Raw genomic sequence first — 21,759 nt, forward strand, 5'->3', positions numbered from 1 at the left:
TAGTATAGAAAATTTTATGCAGCCGGGAAGAAAAGTTTGAGAGAGTCGCAAGGTGGTAGGAAAGAAAAGACAAGGCTGTCGGTGTGTGGGTTGAGGGGGGTTAAGACAGAATGTGGGGCAGCTGGAGAGAAAAAGCTTCAGGAGCTCCCAGGGGGAGGGGAAATGAGATTGTGCCAGTGGAGAGGAATGAAAGGGAAGGAATGAGATGAGATGCTGCCTATAGAGAGGAAGGGAAGAGAGATGGTGCCCATAGAGAGGAAGGGAAAGAGAGGAGATGGTGCCTACAGGGTGGTAGAGGAGGTGGTGCCCATGGAGGGGAGGGGAGGACAGAGAGAAAGAGAGAGGAGATGGTGCCTATGGATGAAGGGGAAGGGAAGGGACAGAAACAAGAGAGATATAAGGAGGAAGAAAAATGTCAGAAAGTTGAATGTGAAATATGTAGGAGAAGAAGTGGAGAGAAAAGAAATAATGAGGAGAGAGGAGGCCCTGAAAATAGAGTTCAGAGCACACACAGAGGAACAGAACCAGAGGCAGGGAATAAGATGATTAGAAAAATAAAATCCAGTGGTCAATCCAGGTCACAAGTGCCTGGCAGAAACCCATATAGTAGCAACATTCCATGTAGCAATCACAGAGCAAGCAGTGGCTTCCCTATGTTTGTCTCAATAACAGACTATAGACTTTTCCTCTAGGAACTTGTCCAAACCTTTAAACTCAGATATGCTAACCGCTGTTACTAAATCATCCAGCAAAGAATTTCAGAGCTTAACTATTCGTTGAGTGAAAAAATATTTCCTTCTACTTTTTTTAAAAGTGTTTCCATTTAACTTCATTGAATGTCCCCTAGTCTTTCTACTTTAAAAAAGTAAAAAATTGATTCATTTCTACTCGTTCTACGCCACTCAGGATTTTGTAGACCTCAGTCATATCTCCCCTCAGTCATCTCTTTACCAAGCTGAAGAGCCCTATCCTCTTTAGCCTTTCCTCATATGAGAGGAGTTCCATCCCCTTTATCATTTTGGTTACTCTTCTTTGAACATTTTTTAATTCCACTATATCTTTTTTGAGTCCCCGCATCTCAAAAAAGATATAGTGGAATTAGAAAAGGTTCAAAGAAGAGTGACCAAAATGATAAAAGGGATGGGACTCCTTTCATATGAGGAAAGTCTAAAGAGGATAGGGCTCTTCAGCTTAGAAAAGAGATGGCTGAGGGGAGATATGATTGAGGTCTACAACATCTTGAGTGGCGTAGAACAAGTAGAAGTGAATCGATTTTTTACTCTTTCAAAAAGTACAAAGACTAGGGGACACTCAATGAAGTTACATGGAAACACTTTTAAAACAAATAGAAGGAAATATTTTTTCACTCAAGCTTTGAAATTCTTTGCTGGATGATTTAGTAACAGCGGTTAGCATATCTGAGTTTAAAGGTTTGGACAAGTTTCTTGAGGAAAAGTCCATAGTCTGCTATTGAGACAGATATGGGAAAGCCACTGCTTGCCCTGACATTGCTAGCATGGAATGTTGCTACTATATGGATTTCTGTCAGGTACTTGTGACCTGGATTGGCCACTGTTGGAAGCAGGATACTGGGCTAGATGGACCATTAGTCTGACCCAGTATGGCTATTCTTATGTACTTATGCTCTAAAGTAAAGGGAGTAAAGTTCTGTGCATGAAAACAAAGATCTGAGGATGCTCATATCAAGATCTTAAGGTGTCAAATAAGTAGATGACAGCAAAAGCCAGAGGAAGCCTAAGTGTACAGGGAGATGAATTACAAGCAGGAAAAAGGAATATGTAGCGCTCCTGTACAAGTCTCTAATGAGACCTTGTTTAGAGTATTGTGAATAGTTTTGGACACTGTAGTTTCATAAGGATATAAAACAGAATGAGTCAGTACAAAGGGTGTCTTAAAATGGTCAGTGGCCTTCATTATAAAGCATGTGGGGAGAGACTAAGAAAGGCAACACATGTGACATAAAACAGAGAAACTGACATACCTCCAAAGTACAAATACCTAGGAAACTTGTCTCTTTCAAAGGAAACAAAGCTCTGGAATGCACTCATAGAACAAGGATGAAAGGGGATAGAGTCAAGTAATCTAAGGAAATACAGTGCAATCCACTTAAGTGCAAGGGTCTGGGACCAAAGAAATACATGCAACTAACTGGAGCGTGCACTTAACCGTTGTGACCCAAAGAAGCTTGACATCTGATAAACATATGTACAGTACATATACAGTCTCCGTTAACTGACGTTAGGCTTACTTGAAGTAATCAGTGATAGTCCTTTGTTCACTATTGTGTCTGTGAGTTCCACAGACTACGTCTGCCAGACAGTAAAAACTGTCATAGCACTGACATCCAGTGGCCTCCAGATTGGCCCGCACGGTGTTGAGACTCTCCAGCGCTCTTGCAAAAGTGACAGGAGGAGGTTGTTGAATTTCGTCAGCATGTGCCTCGCTGCTCATTTCATCATCTGTTTCATCATCAGCCATTGTCTGCATGTAGGCACATATCTCGACATCAGTGCTGTCGTCAGATGTTTGTAGATCGTAATCAACAGCTACATAGTGATGAAACTCCTCTTCAGTAACACCGGCTGGGATGTCAATAACCTCTTCATCTGATGTGTTTGCAACAGCTGCATCTGTTTGGTCCTTCTCCACATCCTTAACAAAGCTTGTCTGCTTGTAGCAGGTCACAATGGTTGCCTGTGTAACACGGTTTCAGGCTTCTTTCTGCATATGTAGGGAATCCAACAGTGATAGATTACGAGCCAGTTCAACAGCACGTTTATCCTTGCCAGTCTGGTCATCCATAACGCTCATCAGACGACGTAGCACAAGAGCCCGATAATGTTTTTTGAAATTGGCTATTATGCCCTGATCCATAGGTTGGATCAGAGAGGTAGTGTTTAGTGGCAGGAAGACCACCTTGACATTAGACAGCCTGACATCATCCCTGTGTGCAGCACAATTATCACAAAGCAACAAATTCTGATGCTTTTGTGCCCGCATTCTAGTGTCTAACTTCTTTAGCCACTGCTTCCAAATTTCCCCAGTCATCCATGAATTTGCGTTAGACTCGTATGACACAAGAAGTCGCTTAACATTCTTGAAGCAACGGGGCTGTTTTACTTCCTGTAGTTTCGGCTTGTTTGAATGCAAGTGTTCCATCAGGAATCGCTCGCCAGTAGAGACCGTTTTCGTCAGCACTGAAAATGTCACGAAGTGCAAACTCGTTCAAGATGGTAGGAAGAACTGAAACAACACAATTTTCAGCACCAAAGTCATCAGCGTCTTGTTTTTCACCATGCTGTTTCTTGAATTTTATATTGTTCCTCTCCTTCCATCTTTCCAACCATCCAACAGTGGCTTTGAATTCAGTTAGTCCAAGACTTTCAGCTAGCTGATTAGCTATCTCCATAAGCAGTGGACCACTGACAGGAAACTGTCTGCTCCTGACTTGAGAAAATCACCGAAGAAGAGCATGTTCTACATTCTCAGCTTTTCCCGCCCATTTTCATTTCCTGTGTGGATTTGTATTGTTTTGCCAGTCTTCCAGAAGCTGATCTTTCTGCTTCAAGATACGTGAAATTTGACTGGGATTGACACCATATTCTTTAGCAATAGATGCTTGACTTTGTTTGTTTTCTAATTTTTTAAGAACTTCTATTCGTTCACCCAGACGACGACTCCAGTGTACACTCTAACAACTTTCTTTCACTTATTCTGCCTGTGGCAATTAAACAACGAGATTTCAAATTTACCGCCCCTTTGTCACATGCCAATCGGAATCCATATTCCATGCTTGCGCTTATGCGGAGTCTTTCCTGCAGAGAAGCGGTCTTAAACCATGCATATAAGTGAATCTTGCACATCAGTGGTGCGCTAAACCGAAGTTTGTCCCCATAGAAATTGATGGCGCCAAAAACGGGACCGAAGTACGGCATGCAGTTAAACAGAGCATGCGCTTATCCGACGTGCACTTAAATGGAGTGCACTGTATTTCTTTACAAAAAAGGTTGTGGATGCATGAAACAAACTCCCAATATAGGTGATGGAGATGAGGACAGTATCTGAATTCAAAAAGGCATGGGGTAAGCACAGAGGATAGCTGAGGGACAGGAAAAGATTGAGCAAACTAGTCTGTATGGTCTTTACCTGCCACCATTTTCTCTGTTTCTGTATTTCATAGCAAACTCTTATTAGCTCTGGTTCAAAAAGCTGCCTTAACAAGTCTTATAATATGTAAAATATGACCTATACAAATCCAGTCACAGACACTGAGCTGATTCAAGCACTCTTTGATGAAGAATCAAGAAACTTATATTCTGTGAAGTGAATTTGATAAACATGGAGTTGCCAAAAGGAGCATGAGCACATGGTAATCATTAGAAGCACATGGTAACTCTAACCCTTAATAAATGAACCTTAAATATACTTTAAGAGAAGCATATTTTTAAGAACCCATCATCCAAATCTATTACCTCTCTGAAATGTTTTTTCCATACTAGTTTTATTGGTCTGTAAAGCCTTGTGTTTGTCAAATGTTATTGCAACTGCAGTAACTGTAACCTGTAATGAAAAAATCACTTTAGTTATACATATTCTTTGGTGAGAACATATAGAAACTTAAGAAAAATTGAGGGCCTCCTAAATCATGTGCTTTACTTACTACGTTTAACAGTCTCAAGGTTAGATGTACAGTACAGATGGCCAAGAACCTACAGTTAGTTGTGGGTAATCTGTTAACCAATGGAGTTTGTCGGTGGGTTTGAGTAGGCTGACTAAGATAATTACAGATATTTAACAGTCTGTAATCTACAGATGGTGCTTCACATTTCATTTTTTCCAGTGCAGGGAGAAAATGCAAAAATATTATATGCGATGTATAATTTTATAACAGAGCACTTATGCAGGTAAGGTAAATAGGTACAACATACATGCCTATGAACTTTTATAAAATAGCCCTCCTAGGAAAACAGCCACACCAAGTTACACTTGCTTTAAGGCAGGCATAACTTTGAGCGAGTATACCCTGGTAAGTATCAATTTTTATTCTCACCCCTATGAATGTTTAAACATATATATTATAAAAGTAGGTGCTGTTTTACTACTGTCTACTTTTATGTATGCATACGCCAAGGTAAAGCGAAGATACTTACCTGTAGCAGGTATTCTCCTAGTACAGCAGGCTTTATATTCTCACAAGTGGGTAATGCCGATCTGCGTTGCCTGGTTCGGCATTTACCAAAGCTAAATGAGAGCTTTGTGGAGCACGAGTGCCTTCCCGCCTGCCATAAGAACGCAGTTTGTATAATACTATAGCAAAACATAAAGTAAAATTAACAAAAGAGACAACTCCAAAGGGAGGTGGGAGGGATTGTGAGAATATAAAGCCTGCTGTCCTCGGACAATACCTGCTACAAGTAAGTATCTTCGCTTTCTCTGAGAACAAGCAGGCTTGTATATTCTCACAAGTGGGGAATCCCTAGCATCCAGGCTCAATGAAAACAACAAACATTGGTCAATTGGACCTCACAACGGCGAATACATAACACAGATTAACCTGAAACTATATATAATCAGCCTGGAACAGAATAAAACAGGCCTAGGAGGGTGGAGTTGGATTCTAGACCCCGAACAGATTCTGTAACACTGTCTGCCCGAACCGACTGTCGCATTAGTTATCCTGCTCAAGGCAGTAGTGTGATGTAAATGTGCGGACCGAAGATCATGTCGCAGCCTTGCAAATTTCTTCAATGGAGGCTGACTTCAAGTGGGCTACTGACGTGGCCATGGCTCTGATATTATGAGCTGTGACATGACCCTCCAAGGCCAGCCCAGCCTGAGCATAAGTGAAGGAAATGCAATCTGCTAGCCAAATAGAAATGGTGCGTTGCCCAATGGCAACCCCCATCCTGTTGGGCTCAAAAAAACAAAAAGCTGGGCGGACTGTCTGTGGGGCCTTATACGTTCCAAGTAACAGGCCATTGCTCTCTTGAAATCCAAGGTGTGTAAGATGCTTTTGCCAGGATGGGCATGAGGTCGGGGAAAGAACACTGGCAAGACAATCGACTGGTCCAGATGGAACTCTGGGACTACTTTTGGAAAGAACATAGGGTGCGTGCGGAGGACTACTCTGTTGTAATGAAACTTAGTATAAGGTGCATCCACCACTAAGGCCTGAAGCTCACTGATTCTACAAGCTGAAGTAACAGCAACCAAGAAAAAGACCTTCCAGGTCAAGTATTTCAGATGGCAGGAATTCAGTTGCTTAAAAGGTGCTTTCATCAGCTGGGTGAGAATGACGTTGAGATCCTATGACACTGGTGGAGGTTTGAGAGGGTGCTTTGACAAAAGCAAACCTCTCATGCAGTGAACAACCAAACGCTGTCCAGAGATGGGCTTACTTTTTACAAGTTGATGATAAGCACTAATTTACTCTAAGGTGAACCCTTACGGAGTTGGTCTTGAGACCAGACTCTGATAAGAAATGAAGGTATTCAAGCAGGGTCTGTATAGGGCAAGTAAGGGGATCTATGGCCTTGCTCTCACACCAGATAGCAAACCCCCTCCATTTAAAAGAGTAACACCTCTTAGTGGAATCTTTCCTGGAAGCCAGCAAGACCAGGGCGACACCCTACGAGACACCCAAGGAAGCAAATTCTAGGCTCTCAACATCCAAGCTGTGAGAGCCAGAGACTGGAGGTTTGGATGTAGAAGAGACCCCTCGTTCTGAGTGATGAGGGTCAGAAAACACTCCAATCTCCATGGTTCTTCTGAGGACAATTTCAGACGAGGGAACCATATCTGCCGCAGCCAGTACAGTGTGATCACAATTATGGTTCTGTGGTCTTGCTTGAGTTTCAACAAAGTTTTCCTACTAGAGGTATTCAAGGATACAGAAGACCTTTCCCCCAACTGAGGAGGAAGGCATCTGACACTAGTCTGTCATGGACCTGAAGCCTGGAACAGAACTGAGGGACCTTGTGATTGAGCTGAGTGGCAAAAAGATCCACCGAGGGGATGCCCAATGCTCGGAAGATCTTGCGGGCTATGCCCATATTGACAGACCACTTGAGCATTATCCTGCTCAGTCTGTCGGCCAGGCTATTGTTTGTGCCCACAAAATAAATGGCTTGCAGAAACATGCCATGTTAGCGAGACAAAGCCACATATGGACAGCCTCCTGACAAAGAGGGCGTGATCTGGTGCCCCCCTGCTTGTTGGTGTAATATATTACAACCTGATTGTCTGTTTGGATCAAAACAATTTGGTGAGATAGCCAAGCTCTGAAAGCCTTTAGAGCATTCCAGACCGCCTGAAGCTCCAGGAGATTGATCTGAAGACTTGTTTCCTGGGAGGACCAAACTCTTTTGAGTGTGAAGCCCATCTACATGAGTTCCACACCCCAGAAGAGATGCATTCATCGTCAGCACTTTTTGTGGCTGGGGAATTTGAAATGGAAGTCCCAGAGTCAAATTGGTTCAAATGGTTCACCACTGAAGAGAGTGTACAAGCTCTTGGGACACTTGGATGACATCTTCTAGACTATGACTTGATACCATTGAGAGGCTAGGATCCATTGAGCTGATCTCATGTGAACAAGTGTCATGGGTGTAACATACACTGTGGAAGCCATGTCGCCCAATAATCTCAACATCTGCCAGGTTGAGACCTGCTGAATGGCACGAACCTTGGATGCAAGCGAGACAAGATTTCCACTCTCATCTCCGGGAGGTAGGCGTGAACCTCCTGTGTGTCGAGCAGGGCTCCTATGAACTCCAATCGCTGGACAGGGTGGAGATGGGACTTGGGGTAGTTTAAAATGAACCCTAGTAGCTTGAGCACCCAAACAGTCATCTACATGGACTCCTGAGCACCCTCCTCCGAGGTGCTCTTCACCAGCCAATCATCAAGATATGGGAACAGATAGTAACATAGTAACATAGTAGATGATGGCAGAAAAAGACCTGCATGGTCCATCCAGTCTGCCCAACAAGATAAACTCATATGTGCTACTTTTTGTGTATACCTTACCTTGATTTGTACCTGTCCTTTTCAGGGCACAGACCATGTAAGTCTGCCCAGCACTATCCCCGCCTCCCAACCACCAGCCCCTCCTCCCACCACCGGCTCTGGCACAGACCGTATAAGTCTGCCCAGCACTATCCCCGCCTCCCAACCACCAGCCCCTCCTCCCACCACCGGCTCTGGCACAGACCGTATAAGTCTGCCCAGCACTATCCCCGCCTCCCGCCACCGGCTCTGCCACCCAATCTCGGCTAAGCTCCTTAGGATCCATTCCTTCTGAACAGGATTCCTTTATGTTTGTCCCACGCGTGTTTGAATTCTGCTACCGTTTTGGACATTTGGTGAAGACCCTGGGAGCTGACGCAAGGCCAAAAGGCAACACTCAGTGCTGAAAGTAATGTGTTCCCAGCCGAAATCGAAGATACTTCCAGTGGGCTGGAAGTATCGAGATGTAAGAATGTACATCCTTTAAGTAGAGAGAGCATGGTCAATCATTTTCCTGAATCACTGGGAGAAGGGTGTCCAGGGAAACCATCCTTAACTTTTCTCGGACTAGGAATTTGATCAAGGCCCTTAGGTCTAAGATGGGATACATCCCTCCTGTTTTCTTCTGCACAAGGAAGTACTTGGAATAGAATCCTTGCCCTTCTTCCCCTGGTGAAATGGGTTCGACTGCATGGGTGAAAAGTTCCTCTGCAAGTATCTGCCTATGCTGAGAGCTGAATGAATGAGCTCTCGGTGGGCAATTTGGAGGTTTGAGGTGCCAATTGAGGGTGTATCTGAAGAACTCATCGGTCAGAGGTTATAAGAAAACATCTTTGGTGAAAACATTTTAGCTTCCCCCTGACCGGCAAGTCATCCAGGACGGACACTTTTACTGCGACTATGCTCAGCTGGAACCAGTCAAAAGCTCATCCCTTGCTTTGCCTGGGGAGCAGCAGGGACCTTAGCTGCATACTGCTGACATGAATAAGTGCGCTGGGGTTGAGCCTGAGTAGGCTGGCGAGCTGAAAAGTTGTACCTATGCCTAGGATAGTAATAAGAACCCCTCCATACCTTGCCAAAAGTCCTCCTAGCTGAGGAGGCTGATGCAGAAGGCGCCAGGTGGGAGAAAGAAGAGATAGCATCAGTGTGTTTTTTTGATTTGGTCAGTGACCAATCTTCTCTCCAAAAAGGTTATCCCGTGGCAAGGGGCATCCACCAATCTCTGCTGAACAGAATGTTCCAAGTCAGAAACACGCAGCCATGAGAGTCTGCGCATTGCTATACTTTGTGCAGAGATCCTGGATGCCACATCAAAAGTGTTGCAAGTGCCCCTGGCCAAAAACTTTCAACACGCTTTCTGCTTGACCAACTGGTGAAAATGCTCAGCCTGCTCCGGAGGGAGAGTATCAACCAAGTCCGACAGCTGGCACACCAAGTTTCGCAAGTAGACGCTTGTGAAGAGTTGGTAAGATTGCATATGGGAAATGAGCTTTGAAGCCTGGTACATCTTCCTCCCAAAAGAATCCAGGATTCTAGCTTCTGTGTATGGGGGTGCCGAGGCATAGTCCCTGGAACTCCTGACTCTTTTGAAAGCGTATTTCACCACCATGGAATTGTGAGGCAACTGAGGCCTATCAAAACCAGGCACACTGTGGAGCCTATACTGGGTGTAAATCTTCTTGGGCATGACAGGGACCCACAGAGGGGACTCCCAGTTTCTGACGAGGACTTCCTTGAGTACCTCATGAAGAGATGCAGTCACAGTCCTTAGGAGGAGATGTGTAGTCCAGACCCTCGAGCATTTTGGCCCTGGGCTCATCCACCACTTCCAAAGGAAATGGAATGGCATCAGTGTAATGAAGTGAATTTTAAAGATTGTTTTTCAACCCTGTCTTGAACGACTAGTGCACTCGGGGTCTGTATTAGAAGTAATTCTGTTTAAACATGATTAAGTGTTACCTTAAAGGATTGCTATTGCTTTTCAATCCTGATTTTGTCCGATAATGAACTCTGAAGTCTTGCCTTTGACCAAAAGTAACTTTTCTTGTAAATACAAAAACAACAGGCTGGAATGTTCTTGAAGCCAGCCTGTGATGGGGTGGGGATGGGGGGGGGGGGGAATGCAGGATGTGCTTGAGGTTCAGGAGGAAAACCACCTGGCCAGCGTTTTTTGTTGTCTGAAAGCGAGAGCATGTGACTGCATCTTCCTGTTTATTCTGGTAATTTTCCTCTGCTCTGAACTCTCTATAAAGGAGGTCATGCTGCAGCGAGAGCTTTTAGTTTGCTGTGCTTTTCTATCAAATTAATGGATTTCTTATATATATTTTTTAAATATAATATGTTATTTATAGGATGTAAACCGTTCTGTTTTGTCAATGCAATTAGAAACGGTATAGTAAATAAATAAACGATAATCTGCAAGCAGACATGCTGTGCAGAAGCAGAGATCATTGGATCCATTCCCCTGGCTTCCCCAGCTGATGATAAGAGCCTGAAATTCCTGACCACTGACCAGTGATGTATGTGTGTGTGTGTGTGTGTGTGTATGTATATATATATATATATATATATATATATATATATATATATATATATATGTACTTGTTTTATAGCTTTTAGTTAGATGGTTTAATTAGTGTGTATAGCTCCTAATTTGACTTAATCAGCGTGTATGTTTCTTAATTATTGTATAGACTGAAGCAATAATGATTTATACACTCTCCATTTGAAGTACTAATAAAGAGTTTCATTTACCCAATACGAATTCAAAAGAATCTGTAGTGTTTCATACTTCGAGCAGTCTGTGGTAATTAAGTGAGCAGGCTGCAATACCAAGGCAAAACAATCAGCCATTGCCTTTAGAAAAGATAGAAATGAAAGGCTCTCCAGAGGAGACTTTCTTTCAGGTGGAGGGGAGGGCTCAGAGGGAATCCCATAAGCCTCATCCAAGGAAAAGTACCTGGGATCCTCCTCTGAATCCCATGAGCGCTCCTCTTCAGTGTCAGACAATACCTCCCGATGGGAGTTTCAAGACCGAACCTGCCACAAAGCTCTCATTTACCTATGGTAAACGCCGGACCGGGCGACGTGGACTGGTATCACCCATTTGTGAAAATTATAAGCCGGCTTGTCCTAGAAGAATAAGTTCGAACTTGACAGTGTACAACACTTCAACAAGTTTACGTTTATTAAACTTTCTATACCGGAGCTGACTGGAAGATATGGGTGGTTTACAAATTTAAAAACATAAACTTAAAAAGAAGAAAGGAACTACAATAATGCAATAGGAAAGAAACCAAGCAGACAAAGAGACTAAACTAAAGTCTAAGGGAAACCAATAAAGTGGGTAGAGGGGAGAAGGGAGTAATTAGGATGGAGGGCAGGACAAAAAACAGGGGGGGGGGGTAAGGAACAGGCGATGAACCAACTGCAAGCATCTTTAATAATTAGGTAATCAAATGAAAAGCTTCATTAAATAACCAGGCTTTTAAAGCTACTTTTCAAGTTGCTTATAAAATGTTCCCTTAAGCTGTTAAAAGAAAACCATGCAACTTAGAAATTGGTAACATGCACACTATACAGATACAAAGATGTGAACCAAATGACTCCATTTTCAACATTCCTATTGTTTATGATATGCAAAAAAAATCATGGTTTTTTTTAGCTCCCCTATTTACAAGTGGTTTTGTTTATCTTCATTTGAGGATCCCTGCAAGAGTAATTAATAAAAACAGAGTAGGCTGTCAGATTCCTACCAGTACAAAAATGCAGAAATTATTTAAAACCATTACACAGAATATGAGCTGGAGAGCAGAGTTTACAAAGAATGGTCCCATTTCATACATTATGAAAAGACAAAGTAAAGCCTGTTGCTTTCCTTGATGAGATGTGGGAGGGTGGGTTGAGGAGCCAGAGATTTTTCTTTTCTTTTTTTTTCTGCCATATACTTAATTAGTTCCCTTCTGGTGCTCTTGGTTGTAATAGTTCATGGGAAGACTTTGCAATGCTGTGTGCCTTGCTAAATGCATAACCCTACCAGTGAGAATGATATGTATTATTTTGTTCTATTTGTTTAGAAATAAAAAGAATCTTGCAATAAAATATTTTAAAAAACAACAAAAAACTAAATCATCATCCTGGCCAACTCGAGATGTAGATGACTTTAAATGGGCCATCTGCATAGCATTTGACTTAAAATAGCTGTCTGAAGGCAGTCCACAGTAGGATCTTTTTGTTTCTGATGCCACAGATAGTATATGTCAATCTATATCTCACTGGCAACACCTTCACTTTCACTGTAATCAAATGTATGTCTTATGCCAGATATCTATCCAACTCTTCCACTTGTAATGAAGGTCTGCAGTTCACACTAGTATATATGAGAAATGCCATTTTTCCTTTCCAAAATAATTCATAGTGCCCCTTCCTTTGTATCATTTTTTCGTTTCTGCTCCATTAAATTGCCACGTTCTAGCATTCCATTTCCTTCATTTCTCCTTCTAACTTCATCTCTCTGTCTTCTCTTCCAGCACCTAAATGTCTTTCTGGGAGACTTCACCCTAGGCAGCCATAAACCTGAGGTACGTCATCAGGGTTACCAAGACAGTCAAAATACTATCCTTTCAACATTCAGCTTGAGGACTAGAGACTGGATGTTAGAATACAGAAATACATCTTGCTTTTAAGTTATTACAAGAATAAGAATTTACTAAAAACTCCTTATATTGTTTCATCACCTTCTTTCTTATAACTATTGCAATTCGTGTCTCACAGTCATTCCACTGAAGTCCATTCAAAAATTTGGTTCCATAACTATCTTCCCTCCTTGTTATTTCAACTACATAACCATTCTTCTCAGATCACAACATAGGGGTCTACACATTAAAACTCACACTAAATAAGTTTTAGTGTCTGCTACAGTAAAATTTAATGTTCATGCTACACCTCCTCTTATTTTGCATATAGTTTAGGATATATAGGAAAGATAAAATAGCCTCCAGATCATGTGAACATTATTAGCATCACATTTACCCATAACACTGTAAGGGGTCAATATTCAGAGGGACCTATCTAGGTAGAAACAGATCCTACCCGGATAAGTCCCACTCACTGGGTCCATACTCAGGTTTTCAGAAGCATTATCCAGGTCATACCAATTCAAGATGGGCAACACTCTCCCCCCCTCCCCCCATGGACAGTAGCATGTGGAGTCCCACAAGGATCACTAATATCATCCATACTTTTCAACATAATGATGCTCCTACTAACCACCACACTAGCAAGAAATGGTTTCAACTCATCCATCTATGCAGACGACATATCAATACACTTATCATTTGAAAAGGACACAACAAAAATCACCGCCTCAATAACCCAATAGGTGAACATCCTAGAATCTTGGGAAACCACATTTAAACTAAACAGAGAGAAACACAATTTCTAATTCTCACATCAGCCTACTGCAAGGACATTTTCCCCAGCATCACTCTAGATGGGTTCACCCACCCAACAGCAGATAACCTGAAAGTCCTAGGGATCACATTAGACTGAAACCTAACCTTTGAAACACAGACAACGAATGTCGCAACAAAAATGTTCCACACAATGTGGAAACTAAGGTGTATCAGAGGATACTTCCCAAGAAAAATCTTCAGCATGCTAGTACAATCACGGACCTTAACACACCTAGACTACTGCAACGGAGTCTATGCTGAATTCAAAGATCAGGTCCTGAGAAAACTACAAATGGTAGAAAACACGTGGTGCAAAACATGTGGCACCACAACTAATCCATAGAAAACCCTGAAACAAAAAAACCTGCCCCACTACTAAACTTTACAATGGCTTCCTGTAAAGGCAAGAAAAGCCTTCAAGCTCTGCATACTAACTTACAGAATCATTTTTGGTCTTACACCCAGATACATGACAGACCTAATAACCCTACCGCTGTATAACATCAACATAGAGTCGAGACACTATCTCACAACTCCACTTCCCAAGGGTCTAAGATACTCATCAGTCTACACAACATGCTTCACATACCTAAGCACAAAAAATTTGGAATGAGCTCCCAGAAGCCTTAAGCATGAACAACTACCTGATCTTTCGTAAACATCTCAAAGTGTTTTTCTTCAAAAACTTTTTTCTACAAAGACCCGAACAGAAACTTCAAATCATTAATATGTCTGAAAGTCCTTATCAAATCATGTCTCAGTACTATCCCGCAATCAATCCTTCTTATTACAGACAAGTCACTAGTCACCAATGGAACTAACCCACCTCACTGTAACTCTCAAGAAACACCCCACTCGTGTCATTAGGCACATGCAAAGAACTCAATCAACCCTCCTACACCCAGAACAATAAATTTATTACACTTAATGTAACAAATCTAATCAATGTAACTAATCTAATATATATTGTAAGCCACATTGAAACAATGTATATTGGAAAATGTGAGATATAAATGCATAAATAAATAAGATAATGCTGCCGAAAATACAGACCACTTCAACACCATCTGGGTAGTGCTAAGGTGGTTGGGAGGCAGAACTTTGGCAGAATTGGTATTTACTGGTTAGTGGCCATTTTCAGTCCACTAACCAAGTTTACTTTTCTGGGTGCTAGTCTGGATACTGATCCTGAGTATCTGAATTAAAAAAAAACAAACAAACCTTCCTTCCCAGGCTGAATAATGGGGGGAATTAGTTTTATATGTGCTAATCTGCTAATCCCAGTGAACTAAGTAGCACTATGCCTGAAATGTTGGTTCTACTTACTGAGATGCGGCAAGACCCGACCAACCGCAGCAATCATGACGCAGGCACAGAAGAGAATGTAAATAGCACATACATGCTAAACTAAGCATGTACAGTTCTCTTTGGCTCATGGCTTAGACCTTTGTGCCATGCTTATTTTTATACAGGTTTGCAGTAAGGGGACTGTTTGTCAGAGCTGAAGGCAGAAGTCGAACATCATCTGGATCTTAGAGGAGGCATCTGAACAGAGTTACTGGGAGAAGGCAAACATAAAATAACATCTTATATTCCGCCGTTTACCTTACAGTTCTATGCGGATCACAGCAAAAAAAAAAAAAAAAAAGAAATACAATAGCCATTATAAGTAAACAGACACTACAAAGGAAAATACAATGATAATATAGATAACTACAGTAAAAGGTAAAAGAATCTCTTGCATCATCATTTAAATCTATTTCTCTAATAGGAATTTTCTAAATAAGTATGTTTTGATCAGATTCCTAAAATGCCTATAGTTCCTAGCAAATAATGTCTGTATCTAATCTTGCTGTCTGAAAAAAGAATATGTTTTCCAACTGTTTAATCCTTTTTTTGCCCTTTAAGGGTGGGAAGGCAAACAAGCTTACATTTCTCAATGATCTAATTAAGGTTGAAAATAAGAAGTGATTTACAAAATACTGAGGAATAAGACCAAATAAAACCTTATACACCAAACAAAAAAACTTTTGTTGAAGAAATGGGAAGCCAATGAGCAAGTATGCTGGAGTTAAATTATCAGGTTTTTTAAATGTATAGGGCAGGTGCAAAGCTGTGCTCTTGAGAGTTTGAAGGTTTTTTTTTTTAATTAATCAGAGCAGCCTAAGTATATAATATTGCAGTAATCCAAAATATTTTGTAATAAAGATTGTACAAGCAAATGAAAATGTTCCTGTTCAAAGTATTTGTGAATGTTATTGTCTGTGCTTTCCTCGCCCTCTCTTGGCCAGAATGGGTGGCTGCTATGGACCATCACCCATTCCAGATTTCAGCTCAGTCCGGTCCGGATCTTCCAGGCTGCCAGGTTTGCTTGTGTTGTTTGAGCCTGCACAGCACCTGTAGCTGCCTGGTGATTGCAGCAGCTGAGCCTCAACTGATTCTGGGCTTATTAGCCATCTTGAAACATTTCTGCTTGGCTTTTGCATCGTCTAAGGCCCTGGTATGTTGGGGTGCTGGTGCACTTCTGCTGTTTCCAGTTTATTCCTGTCTAGATTCTTTTCTGTTCCTGCTAGTCTGTGGATAGTTAGATTAGATTGTTGTTTGTTTGTTTGCTTGTCTTGTCTCTGAGTTGTAGTTCTGGGTTAGTCCTTGTCTGTTTGTATCTTACTGGCTGCTCTGCAGCTTTTAGTTTTGTGTCTTGTTAGTCAGTGTTTTTCTCCCTGTTTTAGTGGCTGTTTTCAGCTTGCAGTCCTGTCCTTTGGCCTATCCTTTCCCTGTGCTGCCTAACTGTTATCCAGTCCTGCCCTGTCCAGTAAGCCCTGCCGGCCACCTGAAGCCTGGAGCTCAACTCTTGGTGAAAAGTGGCCAGGTGCAGGTGAAGCCTAACTGTTTGTCAGAGATCTGCCCTGTCTCTAGCGTGGGGTGGTTTTGCCTGCCACTGCCGCTCCTTGACAGTGGTCCAAGGGCTCACAACCTAGTTTCCTGCTTGTATATGTGACAGCGAATAACGATGGAGATTTCACATAAGTACAAAAGATCTTTGTATCAACATATTAACTTGCTGTCGTACAGAAAATCTGGAATCAAAAAGTACCCCTAGAATCCATGGAGGTGAAGTCTGCCAACCCTGGGTTAGAAGAATTCTGGCATCCATCCATCCCATCCCCTCATAACAGCAGAAGTAAAATACTAGTTTGGCAAGGGACTTCAGGTGCTGCTGCTCATCCAGTTTCATCTGTTGGTAGCATTTGATGTGATAGAACACGAGTTGGTGTTATGGTTATTGGATGAAATAGGGGCAGTACGTCCGGTCCTGGACTGGTTTAGGGATTTCTAACTTTAAGATCTTACCAGGTAAAAATGAGGAATGAATTTTCCCCTTCTCGGGATTCAGTGTGTGGCGTCCTTCAGGGATCTCCCCTGTCACCTATTTGTCTTTAATGTAGTAATGCCATTTTTAGGAAAAATCTTAGATAATCATGCGGTGAAAAATTTCATCTACGCAAATGACATCACCTTATTTATTCCCTGTGGTGTGCTGGAGCAGGTTTGCAGCGGCTCACGAGAGCCGGTTGTTGCGCCAGATCAGCTGGTGCAGGAGCGATCCTCCTACACTCCTGCGCCATGCAGTCTCCACTCTCGGTACTGAAAAATTGACTGCCATTTTATCTTGAAAATTTTATACGGTCTTACTCCTGAATATATGCTGTCGTGATTTACTCTTCCTTGATGGGGTAACACTATAAAACTAAGGAATACTACTTTTATATCTCCTGGCCTCAAACTTTGTCAGATTTAAGTCAGTTTTCCAGTCCTCATTTGTTTTTATGGGTATAAAATTCTGGAATGAGCTCCCGGGCATTTTTAAAACTTTCAATAATCTTTTCCTATTTAGAAAAACCCTTAACACATTGAGCCTGCGAAGAGGTGGGAAACTGTGGGATACAAATGCAATAATAAATAAATAAACAGGAAGTGCATCAGAGAGGGTTGGATGGACGCAGCAAAGGGGAGCGGAGCTGCCTGTGTGAATGGCAGCGCTGCGCAATGGGCGAAAAAAAGAATGCAGGGACCGAGACAGCGGAGCCTGGGGAGAAGAAGAATTTCAGGGCAGGCAGGCAACGCTGAACACTGCCTCCCAGACAGCCGTACCTGGAGCCACGGGAGAAAGGCAGCGACAGCGAGCGAGGAATGCTGGGTTGGGGCAGGATCAGGAGGGCAGAACTAAAGTAAGTACTGGACTTTTGGGGGAGGACGGAGGGGTGGGTGGAGGGAAGGGTTAGTTTTGCCGGATTTGTGGAAGGGGATTGGAGGGAAGGGAGAGAGCTACTGGATGTGGGAGGAAGAGGAGGAGGGGATCTGAATGGAAGGGAGAGAGTTGCTGGAGGTGGGAGGAAAAGGAGGAGGGGATCTGGATGGAAGGGAGAGAGCTGATGGACATGGGAGGGAGAGGAGGAAGGGGCTGGAGAGCTGCTGGACATGGGAGGAAGAAGAGGGGACTGGATGGAAGGGAGAGAGCTGCTGGACATGGGAGGAAGAGGAGGGGACTGGATGGAAGGGAGAGAGCTGCTGGACATCGGAGGGAGAGGAGGAAGGGGCTGGAGAGCTGCTGGACAAGAGAGGAAGAAGGGACTGGAGGGAAGGGAGAGAGCTGCTAGACATGGCATGAAGAGGAGGAGGGGACTGGATGGAAGGGAGAGGGCTGCTGGAGGAAGAGGAGGAGGGGATCTGGGTGGGAGAGAGCTGCTGGATGTGGGAGGAGGAGGAGGGGCTGGAGAGAAAGAGCTGCTGGATATGGGAGGAAGAGGGGATCTGGATGGAAAGGAGAGAGCTACTGGACATGGGAGGAAGAGGGGGAGGAGAACTGGAGGGAAGGGAGAGAACTGCTGGTACAGCACAAGGAGGGAGGGAAGGGAAACAGAGATACCAGACCAAGGAGATGAAGGAAAAGGGAACAAATACTAAACCTACAGCATGAGTGAGGAAGGGAGGGCAGGGTGGGTGGGCAGGGAATCAAGCAACCAAACCAGATGCTGGAAAGGGGAAGGAGTGAGAGGAAGAGAAGCTGGATGGGGTAGGGTCAGAGAGGGTAAAGATATATTGGCACTGGGGACGAAGAGAGGGGAGAAGCTAAACAGAGAAATATAGGGACACAGAGAAAGGGAGATACTAAACATGGAGGAAGATAGAGGTACAGAGATGGAAGAAGATGGATAGTGGACATGGAGGGAGAGTAGAAATATCAAATGGACATGAGACCTTGGTGAGTGAGTTAAGAGAAGACAGAAGGATGTAGAAACCAGAGCCTGGGACCAACATGACCTGGAAAAATAAAATGAGCAGACAACAAAAGGAAAAAAAAAGAATTTTATTTTTCTATTTTGTTACTAGAATATGTCAGATTTGAAATGTACATCTTGCCAGAGCTGGTGTTAGATATGGCTGGGGACCAAGGCAGATATTTAGGAGGGGACCCCAAAGTTTACTAACAGGCTGCACCTTCTTCAGCTTAAAGCTGACCTGGGGTTCTCTCTGGCTAGGGGGCCAAACGCAGTTGCCCTAGTTGTACCTCCCCTAACACTGTCTCTTGCATGTGCTATCATATTTTGCACAGTATAGGAGAAAATGCATCTCTTTGTATTTCCCTGTGCTGTGCTAAATGCAAGGTCTGGCCTCTTGGCATTTTGATTTAATTTGTTTATAGTTTGTGGTCACTTATTCTGTATTTGGCATTTGTGTTCTGTGTGTGCGACCAAAGTATTCTGTTAGCATCAATTTTCTATGTAGTATTCTATAGTACTTTGGCTTCTTCAATTTTCTTGATAGATGTATTGATATTTTAGGGCCTCACTGTAATATTTAGGGCATATTTGGGGGAAGCATATGTGTGTTGGTGGACCGTGGCTCAGTGGAGGATGAAGAGTGCACCCTCTTATATTTCCCCTAGCTCTCAATGTGGCCTGCAGCCACTGAGGCCAGCACTGCTACTCCCATTGAAGTTATTGGGAGTGGGGTAGGTGTGTGGTAGGAGTAGGGGCGTGGCCAGGGCATAACAGGTGGCAGGTGTTTCTCTAGTGCCCACCCAAAAATTGCCTTCTGGCTACGCCACTGCTATGTTGCATGTGTCAGGTAAGTCTGCATGGACCAGGGGATTACAGAAGTTAATTTGACCTCTGCAAGGGCATGAACTTGGTGGCATAAGAACAGTCATACTGGGTCAAATCAATGGTCCATCTTGCCCAATATCCTGCTTCCAACAGTGGCCAATCCAGGTCACAAGTACCTGGCAGAAACCCAAACAGTAGCAACATTCCATGCTACCAATCCCAGGGCAAGCAGTGGCGTCCCCCATATCTATCTCAATAGCAGACTATGGACTTTTCCTCCAATAACTTATCCAAATCTTTTTTAAACCCAGATAAGCCACCATTTTCTGTTTCTGTATTTCATAGCACAGATCTTGGAAACTGTCTCCATGAGTTTCCCCATTTCTGACACTGGTAGATAATCCCCAGTTTGAATCAGACTGAGGAGTACCCACCTTCAGTAGTGGGTGGATGTAGGATGTACCACATTGGGTGATATTTTACAGTGAGTGGAAGAAAGTTTTCCCACTTTCGACCAACAACAGAAACACTAATATTCTAGCATCAGTGGCACCATGAGCACCCCAATTAGCCCATCATCATCACCCTAAATGTCCCACCTCCAACACAAGAATAATACCAACCCAACACCAGATTATTTTCACTATCAACATCCAAATTATCCCAGCCACCAAGATACTCACTCACCAGCACTACTATCATCCCTCTGCCACCACTCAATGCCACATACACCATCAGCACTCAGACAGTGACACAGAATCACAGAACACAAAGGACAGGTGGGGCTGAGGAATCTATCAGTCAGAACAGCACACGTGCTACGCAGAGCGGGCTCAGATAGAGGTAGACAGTGGAAGAGGATGGTTAGGAGGGGAGAGGCGTGCACAGGAGGACTTGCAGGGAAAGGGTTGTGCAATTCCAGAGGGGGCTCAAACACAATGTAAGCCAGCAGGGGTTGGGAATTTACAGACTAGGGTGGACAGAGATGCCAATCAGATGTACAGGTTGCTCTCAGATCTCCTCCAGTTAGCCACAACACTAGCAGTCCAAAAAGACAAGTAGAACCGGTGTGGGGATATCTTTTATAGCAAGTGTACATACTGACCTAGGCTTGCACATAGTCGCTCCTGCATGTCCATACCGCAGTATTGCCTACGCCACGCCTAAAATGGCAATTTTGATGTAGATGCAATATGGACATGGATGTGTCAGCATACTAATGTCCATATTGTGAATAGAGCTTTTGAAATTAGCACTTTAATACCCCGATGAAGCCATTTTCCCCCTAATTCTATAACAGTTGCCAAAACCTGCACAAGCAAATTTGGACACGCACCTAATTTGTGCACGCAATTTAATTAAATAACTAGCTAATTAGTGAGAATAATTTGCTTAACAAGCAATTATTGGCACTAATTAGATTTAATTGAAATGTACGCATGTTGCAGTTGGTACAAATGGCCGCACCAAGAGTTAGGCGAGATTCACGGGCATAAATGCTATTCTATAAACCACACCAAACTTTAAGTGTGGCTTACAGAATAGCACTTTTTTTGGCACATATACAAAATTCACCCCTTTGTGGCAAAAGGGTGCAACTGTTGGTATTCTGGCATCATTTTGCCTGAAGATAAGAAAGACAGAGGAAGATAAGTGGTGAAAACAGTGGCTATTGTTGGTGTTTTGGCATATTTTCCCTTCATATTTTATTTATATATTTTTACCTTTGATTATATGTAGGGGGTTCACAGATATTTGTTTGGTGAGCCATTTTTACTCCCTTGAATTGTCATTTTTGTATGATGGTTTAAAATATGTGAATACATGGTTTAAAAGGTGTGCATACATTAGAACGCTTCCACTCCACTCACAACAGGCCCCTGGGAACACCTACATATAAGCTGAATAACAGTAGGCCCACATTTTATATGGTTATACAAATTTATAAAAGCCCCTTTCTGCATAGCTTTACACACAGAAAACGTTTTACAAAATTTCCCTTATATGTTGGTAGCAATCACTCTTATGAATGTGTTCACAAGTACAATTTTATAAGCACCTTTTTCTGCATGAATAATGCAATTTTCTATGCAAAAACACCTTATAAAATTACCCCCAGAAAGATACAGCCATCAAAACAACAAATAAGTCTAAGCTGAGGCCCAGAAATG

General features: G+C 42.9%; 1 protein-coding gene across 1 annotated transcript in view; it reads right to left on the reverse strand.

The window, feature by feature from the left end:
* Positions 1-21,759, reverse strand: part of C2CD5 (C2 calcium dependent domain containing 5) — a 419,591-nt gene that overhangs the window by 64,722 nt on the left and 333,110 nt on the right. The window contains exon 22 of the mRNA XM_030214402.1: positions 4,494-4,581. Within this exon, the coding sequence (XP_030070262.1) occupies positions 4,494-4,581 (88 nt within the window). The remainder of the gene's footprint in view (positions 1-4,493; positions 4,582-21,759) is intronic.

This window comes from Microcaecilia unicolor, chromosome 9 (assembly GCF_901765095.1).
Source record: "Microcaecilia unicolor chromosome 9, aMicUni1.1, whole genome shotgun sequence".
Classification (NCBI taxonomy): domain Eukaryota; kingdom Metazoa; phylum Chordata; class Amphibia; order Gymnophiona; family Siphonopidae; genus Microcaecilia; species Microcaecilia unicolor.